General features: G+C 39.8%; 1 protein-coding gene across 1 annotated transcript in view; it reads right to left on the bottom strand.

Moving 5' to 3' along the window:
• The window catches only part of LOC103609360 (amyotrophic lateral sclerosis 2 chromosomal region candidate gene 11 protein-like), a 49191-nt gene that overhangs the window by 11893 nt on the left and 15081 nt on the right, over positions 1-22217 (bottom strand). The window contains 3 exon segments of the mRNA XM_008593688.1: positions 1786-1864; positions 7488-7593; positions 20629-20775. Coding sequence (XP_008591910.1) covers positions 1786-1864; positions 7488-7593; positions 20629-20775 — 332 coding nt within the window.

The raw sequence follows: 22217 nt of genomic DNA, 5'->3' as shown, positions 1-22217 counted from the left end.
GGCCCCTAAATCTCTTGAGTATGTGCAGTCTTGTCAGTGCTCTGAGACAGCCAAGACAAAAGGCAGTGCCTTGGAAAATTCCCAGAAAAACCAGAACATTGGATTCTGATCCCATGCTTTCCTATCCTTGCAGGGAGGAGCTGAAAGCTGGGGCTTTCCTCCCAATCATATGGCACTGTGTCAGGGGTAGGGCTTATGGTGACAGGGTATCTCGAATATTCCTACTGGTTTCAGTGTGGCAGGTTTTGTGCTCACCTAGGATGCAGGATCCTCTCAACTAGTTTCTGGATTTCTCATAAAGGGAATTGTTCTGTGTACTGTTGAATTGACATGTCTGTTGGGGGAAGAGGAGTTCAGGGTTTTCTATTTTGCCATCTTGCTGATGTCATCCCCTCAGCTCATGTTTCTGAGCTGTGGCATTTCATATGTAAAATGAATAATAATAGTTTATTAAAGGTATAATACAAGTATATATAAGATGTAAGTGGCAATACAGTTAAACTCTTGAGTTCCTGGGTCAAACTGACTATGTTCAAATTTAGCCCCTATGAATTAATAGCTGTGTGACCTTTGATTAGTTGGTTACTTAATCTGTTTGGTCCTGAATTTCCCCATCTGTAAAAATGTGGATAATAATAATAATAGCTCCCTCATCTGTCATTGTGGAGATTGACTTATATAATCCAAGTGAGGCTCCTGGAACACAGTGATCAATAAATATTAGCTGTAATACAGGAGACTATAGGAATATCAAAAGGAAAGAAGTTACTAGATGATTCAGTGGGGTTCAAAATAAATTCTTTAGTTAAGAAAGAAAAAGAAAAAAAGTAAAAGGACAAAAAAAGATGGCAACCACCAGTAAGCAAGAGAAGTTACCCTCCATTCTTCCCAGTAATATTGAAGAGGGAAACTATTATCCTACACCCACTACTTGAATATTTCAGGTGAATAGTAGGCTAAAGGTGCAATAGCTCTGGTAGATTCCTGAAGTTATGAAACAAATATATGAAAAACCTGATGTAGCCAGGGAAGTAGAAGCAGAAGGGGAAGATGACTAACCTGTGGCAAAAGTCTTATAACAATAAATCATTATTCCACATCTGCAGAATTCAAGATTTTAAAGATATATTATTATGCATTTTAAAGTATAGTTTTATACTTTAACTTGCTTTCTAAGAGGATTTTCTAAAGACTGCATAAACAGTATTTTCCATTAATTAAATCTCTTACTTATAATTGGTGGTAAATTCTCAAATTTAATTCTAATTTAATTTCCTCTCCTTCTTCCCGTCACACTTTCTTTTACACACACACACACGCATGCACAGACACACATGCGCGCACGCACACACACACACACACACACACCTTCTACATAAAAGAGACCAATATCCCCACAATCCACAATGTTTAACAAAAATACCTTTTAACAAATTGTAGTTAAGATTTTTTCCTTGTTTAAAGAAGTAAAAGCGTAAAAAATTAGTAAAAAATTTAGTAAAAATTTTAGTAAATTAGTAAAAATTTAGTAAAAAATTTTTCTAAAACTCTTAATAGGTTCTAAATATTTTCTTTGGAAATGTTTCTAAATAAATACTATATACCAAAACTATAACAAAATGATCACCTATTCCCTAACAAAAAATAAAATCCACTTAAAGCAAATTACTAATTTTCTTTTTGTGATATAACCACTTTGATTTTAATTATCTTCTTTTTGTGATAAAACCACTTTATTTTAATTGTCTTAATAATAAGCACAAAAATTTCAAACTAGTTTCTTACGTAACGTTACAATATTTTCAGGCTTCTCTCCAGATTGATTATTATCCACACTTTCAGGTTCCTCATTTGTATTACTTTTCTAGAAGCAAAAAGAAAAAAGAAAGAAAATATATTGAGGGAAATGTGTACAGAGCCAAAACATTTCCTCTACATAACTTCTATTAATACATTCCCACCCCTCACCCCCCAAATTTACAGAACACGAGAAGACAGGTTTGTGAGAAAGGCAATCCAAAGAACACTATTTTAAACATTGGTATACCCTAGCTAAGAGTCGATGTTCCAGCGAGAGGATATTCAAGAAGGATAAGAGTATTTGAATGATGAAGGTATGAGAGATAAAGATTACAAGACAAATTACAAGATATTGTAACTTCATGTATGAGATGATACTCCCGAGAAACAGATTACTTTTTTACTGGAATACATTATGGCCTGTGACTTAAAAAGTGATATGTATCTTTACAAAAGTCCAAGGAGAATTATAAGACAGTGATCACTGGGCTCTTATAAAATATTGATCTTTCGGGCTGACCCCGTGGCGCACTCGGGAGAATGCAGCACTGGGAGCACAGTGGTGCTCCTGCCGCGGGTTCAGATCCTATATAGGGATGGCCAGTGCGCTCACTGGCTGAGCGCGGTGTGGGCGACACCAAGCCAAGGGTTGTGATCCCCTTACCGGTCACAAAAAAGGACAAAAAAAAAAAAAAAAATAGGGCTGAGCCCGTGGCGCACTCGGGAGAGTGCGGTGCTGGGAGCGTAGCAGCGCTCCTGCCGCGGGTTCGGATCCTATATAGGGATGACTGGTTTGCTCACAGCGCTCACTGGCTGAGCGCGGTGCAGCCGGTCTCAAAAAGGACAAAAATAAATAAATAAATAAATATAAAATAAAATATTGATCTTTCAATAAGAAGCCAAAGTTCATAGTCCCTTTAATGAAGAGCCCCTCCAAATTTCCCTAAAATACTAATTCTGTATTAGTAAATATCAATCTATTTAACCTACAGCAGCACAACTCTGCCCAATTATCATAGAAGCATTGAAAAACATAAAAAAAAATCAATATATTATGCGTACCATTCCAGGGCCGTGATCTTAATCAATATTTTATCTATCCACTGCAATAGCTATCAATCATTTATCCCCATGTCAAAATGTATAGGCTAGATTGTATTTCTAAATATTAAACCTTACTCATATATCTGATAATGGTCTAGTATTCAGATTATATAAATAACTTTCATGGCTAGCCAATTAGCTCACTTGGGAGAGTGTGGTGCTAGAAAAACCAAGGTCAAGCATTCAGAACCCTGTAGCAGCCAACAGCCAGGAAAAAAAAAAAAAAAGAACTCTCACAACAAACAATAAAATAACAAATAACCCAATTTAAAAATTGTCAATGGATTTGAATAAATATAAGTATTTGTCCAAAGAAGTTATACAAATGGCCAGTAAACACACAAAAAGATGCTCATATCATTAGTCACTAGGGAAACGCAAATCAAAACTACAAGGAGACACCACTTCAAATTCACTAGGATGGCTATAACAATAATAATGATGATGGTGGTGGTGATAGTGGAAAATAACAAGTGTTGGTGAGGATTAGGAACTCTCACACACTGCTGGCTGGAATGTAAGATGATGCAACTGCTATGAAAAACAGCTTGACCGTTCCTCATAAGTTTAAAGAGGAAATTACCATATGATCCAATCTTCCCTCCTAGGTATATACCCAAGAGAATTAAAAACATATGTTCAGGGCCGGCCCGGTGGCGCACTGGAGAAGTGCGCCGGTTGGGAGCGCGGTGGCGCTCCCGCCGAGGGTTCGGATCCCATGTGGAGACTGGTTCCCGCTCACTGGCTGAGTGCGGTGCGGGCGCAACACCGAGGGTTGCGATCCCGTTGCCGGTCCCCGGTACGGGCATGACACCGAGGGTTGCGATCCCGTTACCGGTCAGTAAAAAAGACAAAAAGGAAAAAAAAACACAAAACATATGGTCACATAAAAATTTGCACGAGTTTTCATAGCAGCATTATTCATATTGGTTTAAAAGTAGAAACATCCAAACGTTCATCAGCTGATGGGGCCAGCCCAGTGGTGCACTGGAGAGTGCACCGCTTGGGAGCGCGGCGGCACTCCCACCGAGGGTTCGGATCCCATGTGGAGACTGGTTCCCGCTCACTGGCTGAGTGCGGTGCGGGCGCAACACCGAGGGTTGCGATCCCGTTGCCGGTCCCCGGTACGGGCATGACACCGAGGGTTGCGATCCCGTTACCGGTCAGTAAAAAAGACAAAAAGGAAAAAAAAACACAAAACATATGGTCACATAAAAATTTGCACGAGTTTTCATAGCAGCATTATTCATATTGGTTTAAAAGTAGAAACATCCAAACGTTCATCAGCTGATGAATGCATAAGCAAACATAATACATACATACAATAAATGTTATTTGGAAATAAAAAGAAATGAAGTACTGATACATGCTACAACACAGAAGAACCTTGAAAACATTATGGTAAGTTAAAAATGCAAGTTACAAAGGACGATGTATTGTATTCCATTTATATGAAATGTCTAGAATAGGCAAGTCTATGGAGACAGAAAGTAGATTAGTTGTTGCCTAGGGCTGGGGGGTGATGAAAGGACTGGGGGAATGTTGGCTAAAGGGTGTGTGGGTTGCTTTTTGGGGCAATGAAAACGTTCTAAAATTGCCCATGGTGATGGATACATAGCTCAATGAGTACACTAAAGGCCACGGAATCGTACACTTTAAATGGATCAATTGTATGACATGTGAATCATATCTAAATAAAGCTGTTAAAAAATTAAACCTTATAAATTATCAGTCAGTGTTTATTGAATGACACATAATCAAAATAGGAAAATGCATGAACCATAAATAGCATCTTATATATCAAGAACCAAAAAGCAATATCTGATTACCACTCTTAATTATCATAATCTTTCTTAATACAAAATACAGACACTCACTTTATTGCACTTTGCTTTATTGTGCTCTGCAGATATTACGTTTTTTACAAACTGAAGGTGTGTGGCAACCGTGTGTTGAGCAAGTCTATCGGTGCCATTTTTCCAATAGCACATGTTTACTTCATGTCCCTGTGTCACATTTTGGTAACTGTCGCAATATTTCAAACTTTTTCATTATTATTGTATTTGTCTTGATGATCTCTGATCAGTGATCCTTGATGTTACTATTTTAGTTGTTTTGGGGTGCCACAAGCCATGCCCATGTAAGATGGCAAAATTAATAAATACATGTTGTATGTGTTCTGACTGCTCCACTCTCTCTCTCTTCAGACCTCCCTAGCCTCTGAGACAAAACAATACTGAAATTAAGCCAATTCATAACCCTACAATGGTCTCTAAGTGTTCAATGAAAGGAAGAGTCACACATCTCTCACTTTAAATCAAAAGCTGGATGTGATTAATCTTAGTGATGAAGGCATGTTGAAAGCAAAGATAAGCTGAAATCTAGTCCTCTTGCACCAAACCATTAGCCAAGCTGTGAATCCAAATGAAAAGTTCTTGGAGGAAATATAATGTGCTATTCCAGTGAACACATGAACAATAAGAAAGCACAGCAGTCTTATTGCTGATGTGTAGAAAGTTTTAGTGGTTTGAATAGAAGATCAAACCAGCCACAATATTTATTCCCTTAAGTCAAAGCCTATCTTTGGCAAGGCCCTAACTTTGTTCAATTCTATGAAGGTTGAGATAACTGAGGAAGTTGCAGAAGAAAAGTAGGAAGCTAGCAGAGGTTGGATCATGAGGTTGAAGGAAAGAAGCCATCTCCATAACATAAAAGTGCAAGATGAAGCAGCAAGTGCTGATGTAGAAGCTGCAGCAAGTTATCCAGAAGATCTAGCCAAGATAATTGATGAAGATGGCTACACTAAACAACAGATTTTAAATGTAGACAAAACAGCCTTCTTTTGGAAGTCATCTAGGACTTTCATAGTTAGAGAGAAGTCCGATGCCTAGCCTTCAAAGATTCAAAGGGCAGGATGATTTTCTTGTTAGAGGCTAATGCAGCTGCTGACTTAAAGTTGAAGCCAATGCTCATTTACCATTCCAAAAATCATAGGGCCCTTAAGAATTATGCTAAATCTACTCTGCCTATGCTCTATAAATGGAAAAACAAAACCTGGATGACAGCATATCTGTTTACAGCATGGTTTACTGAATATTGAAACCTAACTCCTCAGAAAAAAGGCTACTTTCAAAATATTATTGCTCATTGACAATGCAGCTGGTTACCCAAGAGCTCTGATGAAGATGTACAAGGAGATTAATGTGTGTTCATGCCTGCTAACACAACATCCATTCTGCAGCCTATGGATCAAGGAGTCATTTTGACTTTCAAGTCTTATTATGCAAGAAATACATTTTGTAAGGCTGTAGCTGCCATAGATAGTGACTCCTCTAATGGAGCTGGGAAAAATCAATTGAGACATCCTCTAGAAAAGATTTACCATTCTAGATGCCATTAAGAACATTTGTGATTTCATAGGAGGAGGTCAAAATATCCACATTAACAGGAATTTGGAAGAAGTTGATTCCAACCTTCATGAGGGGTTCACGACTTCAGTGGAGGAAGTAACTGAGATGTGATAGAAATAACAAGAGAACTAGAATTAGAAGGGGAACCTGAAAGGGTGACTGAATTGCTGCAATCTCATAATAAAACTTGAACGGATGAGGAGTTGCTTCTTATGGACGAGCAAAGAAAGTGGTTTCTTGAGATGAAATCTATTTCTGGTAAAGATGCTGTGAGCTTTGTTGAAATGACAACAAAGAATATAGACTATTCCATAAACTTAGTTGATAAAGCAGAGGCAGAGTTTGATAGGATTGACTCCAATTTAGAAAGAAGTTCTACCATAGGTAATATGTTATCAAACAGCGTCACATGCTATGAAGTAATCTTTCAAGAAAGAAAGAATCAATTGATATGGCAAACTTTATTGTTGTTTCCTTTCAAGTCATTACCAGTCACCCCAACCTTCAGCAATCACCACCCTGATCAGTCAATAGCCATCAACATCAAGGTAAGATCCTTCACCAGAAAAAAGATAACGACTCACTGAAGTCTTAGATAATCATTAGCGTTTTTTAGCAATAAAGTATTTTTGCGGGGGAGGTTGCTGCTGGCCAGCACGGGGATCTGAACCCTTTACGTTGGTATTATCAGCACAGTGCTCTAACCAACTTACCTAACTGGCCAGCCCACAATAAAGCATTTTTTTTTAATGAAGGTACATACATTGCTTTTTTAGACATTAACATTATTACATGGGGCCGAGCCCGTGGCGTACTCAGAAGAGTGTGGCGCTGGGAGCGTAGCGATGCCCCCGCCACGGGTTCGGATCCTATACAGGACTGGCTGGTGCATGCGCTCGCTGGCTGAGCGCGGTGTGGGTGACACCACACCAGGGGTTGCGATCCCCTTACCGGTCACGAAAAAAGACAAAACAAAAACAAAAACATTATTACATGGTGATAGACTATAGTGTAAACATAACTTTTATATGGATTGCAAAACCAAAAAATTTTGTATGACTCACTTTATTGCGATATTCACTTTATTGTAGTGGTCTAGAACTGAACCTTCAGGATCTCCAAGGTATGCCTGTATTAAAAGCTATATATGGAAAAATATATTATGTCAATTACCTTAGAATCTTTATGTTCCAATTTTGGGTTAAGAATATTTTCTAAATAGCCAGCTTTTTCTATCCATGTACTCAGATTTCTATATTCTTTTTTCATTTTTTCCAGCCTAAATAAATAAATTAGTTATAGATGAAAAAAACAAGTGACAGAAGAATATACATAGTATGATTCACAGAATACATATAGTATGATCCACTTATAAAAAGTTCTAAAAGAGACAAATCTATAATATATTATCTAGGGTTACAGTCAAAGGAAAGGGAATGATTACAACAAAAATCGGGGTAGGAATTAATTGTGGATGATTAGAGAGAGGGATGCAATCTCATATGGGCACACAAAACACATTCCTAATATTAGTGGTGCCGTATTTCTTAATCTGAATTATAAATATCTATGCAATGGCCTTATTATCATTATTTGAGCTACATATATGTTTTAGAAATTATTAATATGCATTAGTCTTAGTATTTAAACTATATGCCTTAGTTTGAGCTACTATAACAGAATACCATAGACTGGGTGGCTTAAACAACAGACATTTATTTCTCACAGTTCTGGAGGCCTGAAAGTCCAAGATCAAGATGGCAGCAAATCAGTGTCTGGCAAGGATACTCTTTCTAGTTTGTAGATGGGCATCTTCTTGTACTCTCACATAGTAGAGAGAGACTGATCTCGTGTCTCTTGCTCTTCTTATAATGGCATTAATGCCATCTTGAAGACCTTACTCTCATGACTTAACCTATCCCTTATTGTCTCCCCCAAAGTATTTCCAGATACTGTCACATTAGGGATTAGGGTTTTAACATATGAATATGGGGGAGGGGGTTTACAAACATACATATTTTATAAATAATCCTAGACATATATGACATCCACAATGAGAGAAATGAAAAAAAGGAATTTAGCTTTTAATCCAAGAAACTTCAAAAGCCTTGATTAATTGAAAGATGTAATTAACAAGAACTAAATGGAAAACAGGGAATGTTTCACAAATAAAACCTGACATGAACATTACAAAATAAGGAAAATTACAGTCTTATTTCATTCATGAACATAGATACAAGTGTTATCAATAAAATATAATTTTAGTACAAAAACTCCAGTAGTGCAGAGAAAAGATAAACAAGCTTGGTTTATCCCAGGAAATGACACTAATAAAGACATTAACTTAGAAAATATAATTTAAATACAACTTAACTGATTAAAAGCATTTGCCAAACTACAACACCCATTTACGATTAAAAAAAAAAACCTCTTACAAAACATGAAACAGAATGAAATTTACTTAACCTGATACAGCCTATCTACAAAAAAAAAAAAAAAAAAAACCTATGTAAATAATGGTCTTGAATGTTAAGTGTTAGATGAATTGCTTTTAAAGATTATGAACAAAACAAAGATGTTCACTTGCCATTTTCACTGTATGTTGACTGGAGCTTCTAGCTAACATAGTAAGACAAGAAAATAAAATTAAAGAGCAAGAATTGGGAATACAGAAAAAAAATGGTTGTTATTTATAGATGACCAGGTGAGTGCAAAGGACTCATGATACAATCTAAAAGGACTGGAGCGATCTGACCACTGCGAACACTCAAAAGTGACCAGCCAATTCCCTATTCCAAGAAAGTGTCCCAGAAAATCTTAGAAAGAAATCCATTATATACATATTTTTAACACCAAATGAAAACATCAGAAGTGAGAGTTCTGTAAAGCTAGAAAAACTTTCTAAACCAAGTCTCCAACAAAAAAATTTAAGAAAATTAACTTCACATTAAATTGAGCAACAGAGCACTAACCAGGCCAAATTCCAAATGAATTAGTTATAAGAAAAAAAGAGACTAAAGAGCAGAATAACATCCCTAGGCCGTGAAAGCACAATAGAAAGACACAATTATAAGAAAGAAAGAAATCAAAACTATAGCCTTTTCTTCAAAATGAACTATAAAACATTAAGAAAATGATACAAGGTATGAAAAAACAACATAACTCGATTTAGAAAAATTCAAAAATAAGCTGAACTCAAAAGATAATTAGAAATTAAAAAGAAAAATTATTTTAGAAATGAAGAGTAAACTCAAAGAAATAGAGGTGAATGAACACAACAAATAATACCTTAAGAGAAATAAAAGATGAAAAAGATGGAATTTAATGGAGAGAGAATAATGATTCAAGAGAAGGTGGCAGATATTGGAGACAGGCAAAGAAGGTTCAACATATGAATAATAAGAGTCCCTGAGGAAGAAAATCAAAGCAAGGAAACAGAATAAATTCAAGAAAACTTTTCTGTAATAGAAAAAAACATTGAAACTACATAGCAAAATATCAATCACTACGTTCCTAAGATCCCCCAAAATGATAAACTACAAGACACATTTAGTAAAAATATTAGACAAAGTGTTAGGCATCCAGTCAAAAAAGAGGAGCACATGACTTAATGAGAAAGAAAATTTGATTATCATCTGACTTTTCTATATCAATGCCTATTCAAGCAGAAATGAAGTAACATATTTAAGATACTCAAGGGAAGAAAATGTCAGCCAAGGATTTTATACCAAGTATAAAAAACAAACTGATATCCATATACAAGAATTTAGGGAATATTGTTCCCATGAGCAGTATACTAGAGAATTAGTCTTAGACAACAAAAATAACTAAAGAGAAGTTTGACAAAATATAGACACATGCATATACACATAGGTGTAGAACTAAAACTAAATAGGGGTTAAAAGGGAGAGAGTATAGTATGTAAGGGTTATCTGCTCTGACAATGTATCTAGTACCATAAAAAGGGGAAAATGAGAACAACTATATGCAAAAATTATTTAACCATTTTCAGTAATTATAATTGGTGATGGTTGTATGCATTAGTACTGTTTTCCTGAGACTGCTGAATGAGTAATGGGGGGTGGGCAAATGAAAAATTACTGGACGCTTTATTTCTATCACCCACTGTGTCCTTGAGAACTGGGCTTCTCAGTGTGGAAGAATGAGAAGTAAATAAATGTAATATAGAAGACAGTAAAATTCTGTAGTCCCTAAATTGAATTAGAAATATCAGGATAAAGGCTTCAGGTCAAGATGACAAAATACAGTCCCCAGTATCACTCTCTCCCACAAATCAACTAATTTACAACTATTAAAAAGCAATGACAGCCAAGCTGGGGCCACTATAGCTCAGGGGAAGAGGAGGAGACACCTATAGAGTGCATGAAGGTGGGAGAAGCCTCAAGATGAGAGAAAGAAAAAACTGCTCCGATTGTTTGGTGCTGTGGCTGCTTTAAGGCTGGAGCTGCTGAGTGCATGGAGCCGGAGCCAGCAAAAAGTGGCAGCTGTGTGTTTCAGATGAAGTTGCTTGGAGGCAGCAGAGGAGAAGAGGGCCTTGGTGACCCCCAGGCCAGCAGTACAACCAACATGGTTTCTGTGGACCTACATAGGCCTGAGAAGCTACAACAAATGAAAAAAAAGGAGCCACTCAGAGGCCAGTTGAGTCATCGCAAGGGACCAGTACAAGGCCCATCCCATGGGAAGTGTTTGGAGCATGGGTGGTGGGGGAGATGGGCCCACCAGGGGAACGCTGGGGCACAGCAAGGACAGCTAATCTGCCCCCCAATCAGTGCAGGACCAAAGAGGAGACTGGTCAGGAATAGAGAATTGCATGGGGTGCAGTTTGATGAAGAGATTCAGGCCCAGACCAGAGTTTCTATACAACCCAGGTGCATCAGATTTCACCAGATCCAGAAGTACCTATAAAGTCAACTATTAAAACGTGACCTGCACAAAAAGCCTTCCCTAGGGAATCAGCAGCAAAGCAGCTAAAAAACCAGCTACTGGCCCCCACAGGAAGTTCTCCCATTTTAGAAGTAAGCAAAGGACAACAAATTAGTTCCAATGCAGAGTTTAAGTGGTGGGAACAGCAAATAATCCAACACAGAACTGAAAGAGAAAACAAAGTACCCACAACCAGAGACAAAGTTTGATAACTAATAAAGGTCTCATTTCACCAAAGAACACCTATAATGCCTAGAAGGACCAGAAGTCCCCCGGGCTACCAAGCGAGGAAGCAGGGAGGGCTGGGGACCTCAGCCATGTCCCCTGACACCCACAACCAGTCCCAAGGATGGGGGCCTCCGGCCTTGGCCACGCTCCCCAAGTGCAACCACCCAAGTGATGACCACCAAGCCATCACAGGAAAAGCCCCAGGCTCACCAGAGCCAGGGCAGCAGGGGTCCAAGGGCGTCATCCATGCCCCACCCCTACATGAGCAACCAGCCCAGTGGCGACCACTGAGCCACCAAGGAAAAGCCCCAGGCTCTCCCGAGCTGGGGCAGCAGGGGGCCAAGGGCCTCATCCATGCCCTCCACAAGAGCAACCAGCCCAGCAGCGACCACTAAGCCACTGCAGGAGGCGCCCCAGGCTCACCTGAGCTGGGGGGGGGGTCCCGAGGACTTCATCCACAACCGCCCTGCATGAGCAACCAACCCAGTGATGACCACCAAGGTGCCGCAGGAGGTGCCCCAGGCTCTCCTAAGCCAGGACAGTGGGAGGCCAAGGGTTTCAACCACACCCCTCCCCACACTCAACCAGCCCAGTGACAACCAGCAAGCCTCAGCAAGAAGGGCCCTGAGTTTCTGAGCTGGGGTGGTGGGGGTGAGGGCTTACACCCCCTTGACATCTGCACCCAGCCTGGCAATAACCAAGCTATTTCTGGAAGCCCACCGGTCTCCCCTGTGGGAATGTGGGGGGTGCCACAGGCCTCAATCCCACCCCTCCTCCTTCCTCCTTCTTCCATCCCATTTCCTTCCCCTTTCTCCTCTCCCTCTCCCTCCCAACTTCTCTACAACATCATAGAATGTAAAAAAGTAATATTAATAAAATAAAAAATAAAAAATTTAAAAAAAACTTCAAAAAAAAGAAAGATGAAGTAAATTGAAGAAATGTTGCAATTCTTAATTAATTTCTAAAACTCCAAATTCATTGCTTTATAAAAACATTATTAAATTTTTATAAACTTGTTTGAAGTCCAAATAAAAAATAATGTAAATTAGAAAAAAAAAGAAAGAAAGAAAGAAAGAAATATCAGGATAACAGGGTCCAGAGGCATGGAGCCAGGGAACAGCCCCTCTGCCCACAACCAGGCATACCGCCAGTGCCACAGGGCCCACCCAGGGTCTGGAGGCATGGAGCTTAGGACTGGGCCTCCTCCCACAACCAGGCACACTACCATCACCACCAACAACTAGATAAGGAGCATGCCAAAAACATCAACTCTATGTGGGTGGCCCACCACAGCCACCACAATAACCACAGCTGCCGCAAAGTGGCTAGACACCACAACCACCATGCAGTTGGTCTGCCAGCCACTGGAGTGCATTGACACAAGCAGAGTTACTAGCAGAGAGCAAAGAAAAGAAGAAGATGTCTTCTCCACAAAGCTCATTCCAAAGTGACAGAAGAAGCATCTGCTCTATGATAATATTGGGGGACCTGAACACACCTCTCAGCATTGGACAGATTATCTAGACAACAAATCAACAGAGTAACCATTACTCTTTAAGAAGGAGAGAAGAAATCTAGGGTAATTAGAGGGGGGAGGGAGAAGAGGATGGGGAGAGCCTGGACAAGGGACATAAAGAATAAGTACAACTTTTAACAATATATATGATAGTAATATTGATTTGATCAACATATGTCAACATTGAACCACCAAAATATGTATAACCAATTATGATTCAATAAAAAACTTCAATGAGGTTGGGGGAGCATCCAGTCTACAGCAATCCCCATCTTAGAGATGAAATCACTAAAACTCAGAGATAATTAAAAAATTTGTAAGTCTCACAGCTATAATGATGGAGTGGTGGTTAAGCTGAGCTTGCATTTTCTATTAGACCATATTTTACTTTTTAAAATAGGCATCGCAGCCTTCTCCGATGAAGATATCTAGAGGGCTGGGGGCAGGGGCAGGACTCACCATATAAAGATCACCTCAAAAAAAAAGACATATCAGGATAAACTTTTGAAAAGTCCAAGAAACAATTACTAATCCAATAACAATAGGCATTCATAACACCTAGATTATGGTCTTAAAAAGTATTTTCAAACAAAAGAAGGCTGGATTTTTTTGACATACAGATGATTCTATATCTGGGACAGAAAATGTACAGGATTAACCTGGTGGAACATCTGGTCATGCTAGATATCTAGGAAGCTATCAAAAACTAAAATCTCAGCAAAAAATCCAGCTGCCAGCTTGAAAGATTCCCACTAGCCAAAGTGGGATTATTTAAACTTCAACAAGTATTATTTATGCTTCAACAAGGACTAAAAATTGCAATGGATTACAATGGATTGAGACCCATCAAATATTTTTAAATCTATGAGTTCATAATATTTTAAATGTTTTTAAAAGCTAAAGATCACTATTGAGGGTTAAAATGGCCACAAATTCTTAGCCACTCTTCCCCTAAAAGGTCTGAGTCTAAATCTTCTCTCACATTGTCTCTGAGCTTGGCCATGCGACTTGCCTTAGGCAATGGGATATCAGTAAATGTGACACAAGTATAGGCATGATAAGCACTTGCACACAGGGGCTTGCCCTCTTGCAATGCTGCCTTGAGAGTGCCATTCTGTAATAAAGTTGAGACAGCCTACTGGAGGCCATGTGGAGAATTCACAGGCCCAGCTGATGGCCAGCGCTAACTGGCAGATGTGTGAATGAAGCCATCTTGGTTCATCTAACTATTTCTACTATCATCTGATGCACAACTGAGTTCAGCCAAGATCAGAAGAATAAATGCCTAATCAGTCCACAGAATAATGCAACATAATTAAGTTTAGGGTGGCTTGTTATGTAGCAATAGGTAAATAATGCCATCACTTTTGGAGGATAACCAGAAACCAACTCATATTGGAGCAAAACTCATAAGTAATACAAATTACCTATACGTTTTTAGGATCTGGGTTAGGTTAGGTATGGGTTGGTGGTATTATATTATGCGATACATAATTTACATTAACATTACAGGTTATTTTGTATGTATCAAATATTATATTAAAAAGATAATATAAAAACCTAGGATGGCTTCCTATGTCTTTTAGAATAAAATCCAAATTATTGATTATGGTCTTCAAGGTTTAAATAATCAGGTCTTCACCCATCTTGTCTCAAGCCACTTTTCCTCTTACTTTCTACTCCAGCTACAATGGTTTCCCCTTCTTCTTCTAAGCATATGCCAAACCTTTTTTTATCCTAGAGATTTCACACAAATTCACATGGTAACTCCCAACCTCTTGCTCTTTGGAATGCAGACTATTTCTTTACCTTAATGTACCACAAACGTCTTCTCTGACAATTCCTATAAAAATAAGTCACCTCATTTATTTTTCTACCATCCTTTCTGAAACCTTCATAATCTATTTCTTAATTTATAATTTCATATATATTTGTTAACATTTTGTCCTGTCTGTACCCAATAGACTCTTAAGTTCTTTGAGAAAAGATGCTAGGCTTTTTAGCTTCTGCACAGCAAAAGAAACAATCAATAGAGTAAACACACAACCAACAGAGTGGGAGAAAATATTTGCAAAATATACATCTGACAAAGGATTAATATCCAGAATATACAAGGAACTCAAATAACTTTACAGCAAAAAAAAAAATAACCCAGTTAAAAAATGAGCAAAGGAGCTGAATAGGCATTTCTCAAAGGAAGATATACGAATGGCCAACAGACACATGAAAAAATGCTCAACTTAACTCAGCATCCGGGAAATGCAAATCAAGACCACTTTGAGATACCATCTCACTCAAGTTAGGATGGCTAAGATCCAAAAAGACTGAGAATGATAAGTGCTGGAGAGGTTGCAAAGAAAAAGGAACTCTCATACACTGTTGGTGGGGCTGCAAAATGGTGCAGCCTTTATGGAAAATAGTATGGAGGTTCCTCAAACAATTACATATAGATCTACCATATGACCCAGCTATTCCACTGTTGGGAATATAAGCAGAGGAATGGAAATCATCATGCCGAAGGGATACCTGTACTCCAATATTCATTGCAGCTCTATTAACAATAGCCAATAGTTGGAACCAGCCCAAATGTCCATCATCAGAGGAGTGGATAAGGAAACTGTGGTATATCTACACAATGGAATACTACTCTGCTATGAAAAAGAATGAAATACTACCATTTGCAGCAACATGGATGGACTTAGAGAAAATTATATTAAGTGAAACATGTCAGGCACAGAAAGAGAAATACCACATGTTCTCACTTATTTGTGGGAGCTATAAATAAACAAATAAACACACAAACAAATAAAGGTGCAGGGGGAAGAAGACACAACAATCACAAAAATTCCTCTAACTTTTTAAGTCAAGTGAACAGATATGGTGGGGGGGAGGTTAGAGGGTGGAGAGGAATGGGTAAAGAGGCATGAAAATCAACTACAATGTATATTGAGAAGTAAAATAAAAATTTTTTTAAAAAGATACTATGCTTTATGGGGCCGGCCTGTGGCTCACTCGGGAGAGTGCGGTGCTGATAACACCAAGGCCCCGGGTTCGGATCCCATATAGGGATGGCCGGTTCGCTCACTGGCTGAGCGTGGTGCTGACAACACCAAGCCAAGGGTTAAGATCCCCTTACCGGTCATCTTTTAAAAAAAAAAAAAGATACTATGCTTTTTAAAAATCACTATTGTGGGGGCCGGCCCGGTGGCGCACTGCGCTAGTGCGCTGCTTGCGAAGCGCAGAGGCGCTCCCGCCGAGGGTTCGGATCCCACATACAGACCGGTTCCCGCTCACTGGCTGAGCGAGGCGTGGGGGCAACACCGAGGGTTGCGATCCCGTTGCCGGTCCCGGTCCGGTCCGGGGGCGACACTGAGAGTTGCGATCTGTTGCCAGACACGGAAAAAGACAAAAAAAAAATCACTATTGTGACTTCCAGTCAAGATGGTGGAACAGGTGGTCCCCAGCATCACTCTCTCCCACAAATCAACCAATTTACAACTATAAAAAAGCAATGACAGCCAAGCTGGGGCCACTAGAGCTCAGGGGAAGAGAAGAGACTTATGGAATGCAAGAAGGTGGGAGAAGCCAAGATGAGAGAAAGAAAAAACTGCTCTAACCATTTCGAGCCCTGGCCACTTCCAGGCTGGAGCTGCTGAGTGCACAGAGCACGATTTGGCAAAAGCTGCAGCTGTGCCCTTCAGATGAAGCTGCTTTGAGGTGGCAGGGGAGAAGAGGGCCTTGGTGGCCCCCAGGCAGCAAGACCACTAATAGGGTTCCTGTGGACCCACATAGGAGCAAGGAGCTACAACAACTGAAAAAAAATAGCCACTCAGAGGCCAGTGAGTCATTGCAAGGGACCAGTGCAAGGCCCATCCCATGGGAAGTGTTTGGAGCACAGACAGTGGGGGAGACGAGCCCACCAGGGGAACAATGGGGCACAGCAAGGAGAGCTGATCTGCACCCCAATCAGCATAGGGCCGCTCAGAGGAGACTGGTCAGGAATATAGAATTGCACTGGGTACAGTTTGCTGAAAAGACTCAGGCCCACACCACAGCTTCTACACAACCCAGGCACACCAGATTTTACTAGACCTGGAAGTACCTGTGAAGTCAACATTAAAACCTGAACTGCACAAAAAGCCTTCCCTAGGGAATCAGCAGCAAAGTAGCAATTTAGCTAAACCACACAACTCAAGTACTAGTCCCCACTGGAAGTTCCCCCCATTTTACAAGTAAGCAAAGGACAACAAATTAGTTACAGTGCAGCGCTTAAGTGGTGGGAACAGCAAATAATCCAACACAGAACCGAAAGAAAAAACAAGGTACCCACAACCAGAGACATAGTTTGATATTAAGTAATAAAAGTTTCATTTCACCAAAGACACCTATAACATCTAGAAGGGCCAAAAGTCCTCTGGGCTACCAAGCCAGAGGGGGGGATGGCAGGGGTCTCAACAATGCCCCAACACCTCCAACCAGTGCCAAGGGTGGGAGACGAAGGTCTTGGCCACACACCTCCAACACGTACAACCACCCCAGCGATGACTACCAAGCAGCCATAGGAAGCACCCTGGGCTCTGCAGTGCCAGAGCAATGGGTGGCCTCAGGCCTCGGCCACACCCTCCGACATGCACCGCCAGCCCAGCAACTACCACTAAGCCGCAGCAAGAACAGCCCGGGTCCCCAAGCTGGGATGGTGGTGGGTGAGGGCTTTTGCCACAACCCCCTGACATCTGCACCCAGCCTGGCAATGACCAAACCACTGGGGAAGCCCCCAGTCTCCCCTGTGGTAATGAGGGGGATGCCACAGACCTCAATCCTGCCCCTTCTCCTTCCTCCTTTTTCTATCACATTTCTTTCCCCTTTCCCCTCTCCCCCTCCCTCCCAACGGCTCCGTAACAACATCCTAGAATGCAAAAAATATATATATTAATACAATTACATTTAAAAAATTAAAAATAAATAAATAAATAAATAAAATCACTATTGTATGTTGAATGAGCAAAACATTAGACTAGAGGAAAAATACATTCCTTTGTTGTCCCTGTTAAAAAACAAAAACAACTTCAGACAAATTCAGTTAACAGAGCTTAACTGAGTAAAGAACAGTTAGCAAATCAGGAAGGTGCCAGAACTAGAATATGTTCAGAGAGACTCCAGGGCTGCTGCATGGTCAGCTAAGATTTATAGACAGAAAAAGAAAAGTGACATACAGAAAATGGAAGTGAGGTATAGAAACAGCTGGATTGGTTACAGCTTAGAATTTACTTCATTTGAACACAGCTTGAACAGCTGGCTGCCTGTAATTGACTGAGACTTGGCTACTTGTTACAGAGCACATTATAGTCTGTTTACACATCAAGTTAGCTTACAGTTCACTATGTCTGCAGAAATCTTTAGTCCAAACCTAATTGAACATTCTGCTCATGTTTATCAGGCTTTCAGTTAGGACCCCAAAGATCTATGAGAAAATAAGTGCCTCTTTAAATGTTATGACTAGGCTGGCCAGTTAGCTCAGTTGGTTAGAGCATGGTGCTGATAACACCAGGGCCTAGGGTTCTATCCCTGTACTGACCAGCCACCAAAAATACCAAATTAAATTTAATTTAGAAAATTAAATTAAATTAAATTTTAAAAATAAAATAATAAATGTTATAACCTAGTTGCCTAACATGCCTTACACTAGTCTCAATCCTGACACCGGGAGTGAGAGTAAACCAGAAAAAGACTAACCTGTACAGGAGCTAAAGCCCAACTTTCAAGTCATTTCAGTCTCAATTTTAATCAAATTAAGATGATCTGGAATTGCTAGTGCTCCTAGCCTAGCTGGCTGCCAGATGCAAATGTGTACCTTCTCTGGAGGAATATATAATCAAGAGCCTCAAATTAGTTCTATAAATTTTCAAATACAATGTCTGGCACTCGGTCAAAATAACTAGGCCTATGAGAACATAAGATCTGACTAAAAACCAAGAGGAATAAAACAAAAATAGAAATAGACCTAAAGGAGATCCAGATAATGGAGTTATCAAACATAGACTTTAAAACAGCAATGATTGCTATGGACTAAATGTTTGTGTGCCCCAAAATTCATACGTTGAAGCCCTAATCACCCATGTGATAATATCTGGGGGTGGAGTCTTTGGGAGGTAATTGGATCATGAGGTGTAGTGTATTGAATTATGTTCCCCCCAAAACTTATTGAAGCTTGAATTGTGGCCCCCAGTATTATGTATTAGAAACTTAGCCCCCAATGTGACTGTTAACAGGGTTGGAAATCATATTATGGTAATTAAAAGGGAGCCTTGAAGAGGTGATTGGATTATAGGTCCGTGCTGTGGTGAATGGATTAAAAATGGTGGTCAGGGACATGGTTCTGAGAGCTTTAAAAGAAGAGGAGAGTCTGTCTTTCTCTCTCTCTGCTTCCACCATCTTGCAATGTGAGACCACTGGGTCACTGTCACCACCACCAGATGGACTTTGTACTTCCCTGCCTCAGAAACTGTAAGCAATAAATTTTATTTTCTTCATAAATTACCTAGTTCCAGGTATTCTGCTACAGCAACACAAAAACTTACTAATACATGAGGGTAGAGCCCTCATGAATGGGATTAGTGAACTTAAAAGAAGAGACATGAGAGAGATGATCTCTCTCTCCACCATAGGAGGATACAGCAAGAAGACAGTCATTTGCAAACCAGGAAAGGGCCCTTGGCATTAATGATATCAGCTAGCACCTTGATCTTGGACTTCTCAGCCTCCAGAACAGTGAGAAATAAATGTCTGTTGTTTAAATCATCCAGTCTATAGTATTTCTTACAGAAGTCTGAGCTGACTAAAACAATGATTAATATGTTCAAAGAATAAAAAGATAAGGCTGGGGATTTGGGTAGAGAAGTGGAAACTATAAAAATGAAGGGAAATACCATAACTGAAAAAGAAAATAACTGAAAGTAAGAATTCAATTGGTTTAGCAGCAGATTAAAAACAAAGAAGAAAGAATCAGAGAACTAGAATGTAGGTCAGAAGAAAATATCTAGAGTGAAGAATAGAGAAAAAAGGATCAGAAACACAGAAAAGTGCATAAGAGACCTATGAAATACATTTTTGAGTGAAGAGGCATGCAAGTATTATGTTTTCTCCCTTATAAATGAGTTTTACCTCTTTTCTTGTTATAACTGACTTTTTCAAACAAAACACCTAAATTTGATGAGCAAAAATCAGAAATAACGTTTGAATCCATGAAATAGCATCATAATATACATCTCACTATATAACGGAGAAGAAAAAAGAATTACTCAAAGCACCATGAATGCATTGAGAAGCCTGAAGGGTCTGTATCCCAGAGCAAACTGTGTAATGAGAATGTCATCTATGTAATGATAAATCAAGGCACCTGGAAAAGCCATACAAGCAGGGAGTAAAGCACAATCTACAAAATCATACCTTGAGGGAGGACTTTCCACTGATATCTTTATAAAGGAGTCCCAGCATTAATGCTAATAATGAAAGTTGCTGGATGAGTAAAAAACCCACATCTCAAAGGAAGAAATTAACATAAAATTCAAACACATAAATAAGATGAAGACTTTTCTGTTTTTTTGTTTTGTTTTGTTTGTTTCTTACCTTTCCCGGGGTTGTTGTTGAAGTTTTTCAAGTCGCACTACAGATAGCTGGTTGGAGTGGTGCACAGAACTTGGAATCCCCACAGTAACTTTCAGGTCTGGGGATAAGAATGCTGGATATTCTACTGGCTGTGGTATAATAACATTTCTGCAAAATGGTAATAAAGTTAAATATTGAAACTATACAAAAGTGCACCTCTAAAATCCATGGTAGCTATAACTTTTGAATCCTTCCCTCTTTTACACTTTCAGCTTGCTTATTCACCTTGGGCCATCAGAGGACAAAGCTAGAAAAAGAAGAGTCAGAAATCCTAAGAGAACTGCTCTCTTGATTATTCGTACTACTAAGATCATGGGCAGCAAGGACGGGAAAGGAGAGAAAGACCTGAAGTTCTAATGAGAAGCAGAAAGTATTTAAGCTCATTCTGTATGTCCCTTGCCTTCAGCAATCATCTCAGCTGGCTGTGATTCTTTACCTGGATGGGTGACCCAAACCTTCACTCCTTAAGGGTATGGGCCATGAGTAATCCTGCCTAGATCAGGTTGTTATAGTTTTCCATAGAAACCTTATTCACAGAGCACGGTAATATTTAGAGATGCCCTAAGGGATCTCTGAAATTCAGGACGCACTCTTCCTTACCTCCAATGTAGAATAGCAGACCAATTTCCCTTTGATGGTCAAGATCAATCACCTAGCCAGTGCAGTAACTCCCTTCTTTGCCTGTTGAATCAGAGGCATAAGGAGGCCAAAGTGGCCAGGCAGCAGTCTTAACTTCCAGTTCAATGGACTCATTGTGTCTCTTGGTAGAAGCATTCCTCATTTTGAACTAAGACTTCTAGGCCAGCAGAGGATAAGATTACAGGAATAGAGAGCACAAATTTTGCTAGTGGATCACTAGGGGTAATAGTGAGTGGTGCAACTCCTATTTCCACCCCTTTAATCATGGACCCCTGAATGAATATGACTATGGAAGAATCCTGAATCCTGGCTATGGAAGAAAAAGCACTATATATTGGTTGCTGATTGAGAGCATATACAATCTTCTTGAGAACCTTGCTCCAGCCCTGTAAACACCACCTAGCTGGTGCTGTAACTAAGTCTTCAAACTCCATTCCACTGTTCTATCAAGTCGGCTGCTTCAGGATGGTGGGGAACACAGTAAGACCAATGAATTCCATGATCGTGGGTCCATTGCCACCTTTCTTTGGCTGTGAAGTGAGTTTCTTGATCAAAAGCAATGCTGTGTGGAATATAATGATAGTGAGGAAGGCATTCTGTAAGTCCACGGATGGTAGTTTGGGCAGAATTCTGTGTAGGGAAGGCAAATCTGTATCCAGAGTAACAATCACATAACACCATTTCTATTTGATGATAGAGTACTGCTGCACACGTCCAACTTTATGGCTTGGTGGACCAGATAACACTCAGTTCACGATGAAGAGCTCAGGTTGCATGGTAGCTTGGTGGCCCATAGATAAGTGTCCAGTTTCTACCAAGGCCCAGTAGCAAGTCAAAGCTGTTTCTTTAAAGAAGAGTAGTTATCTGGGGGGGGGGGGGGGGGGGGGGGACAGGGTTTTGCTCCAAAATCC

The sequence above is a fragment of the Galeopterus variegatus genome, unplaced genomic scaffold (assembly GCF_000696425.1).
Source record: "Galeopterus variegatus unplaced genomic scaffold, G_variegatus-3.0.2 Scaffold9526, whole genome shotgun sequence".
NCBI lineage: Eukaryota > Metazoa > Chordata > Mammalia > Dermoptera > Cynocephalidae > Galeopterus > Galeopterus variegatus.
Note: the sequence above shows the minus strand (reverse complement) of the source record. Positions and strands in the feature narration are given on the sequence as shown.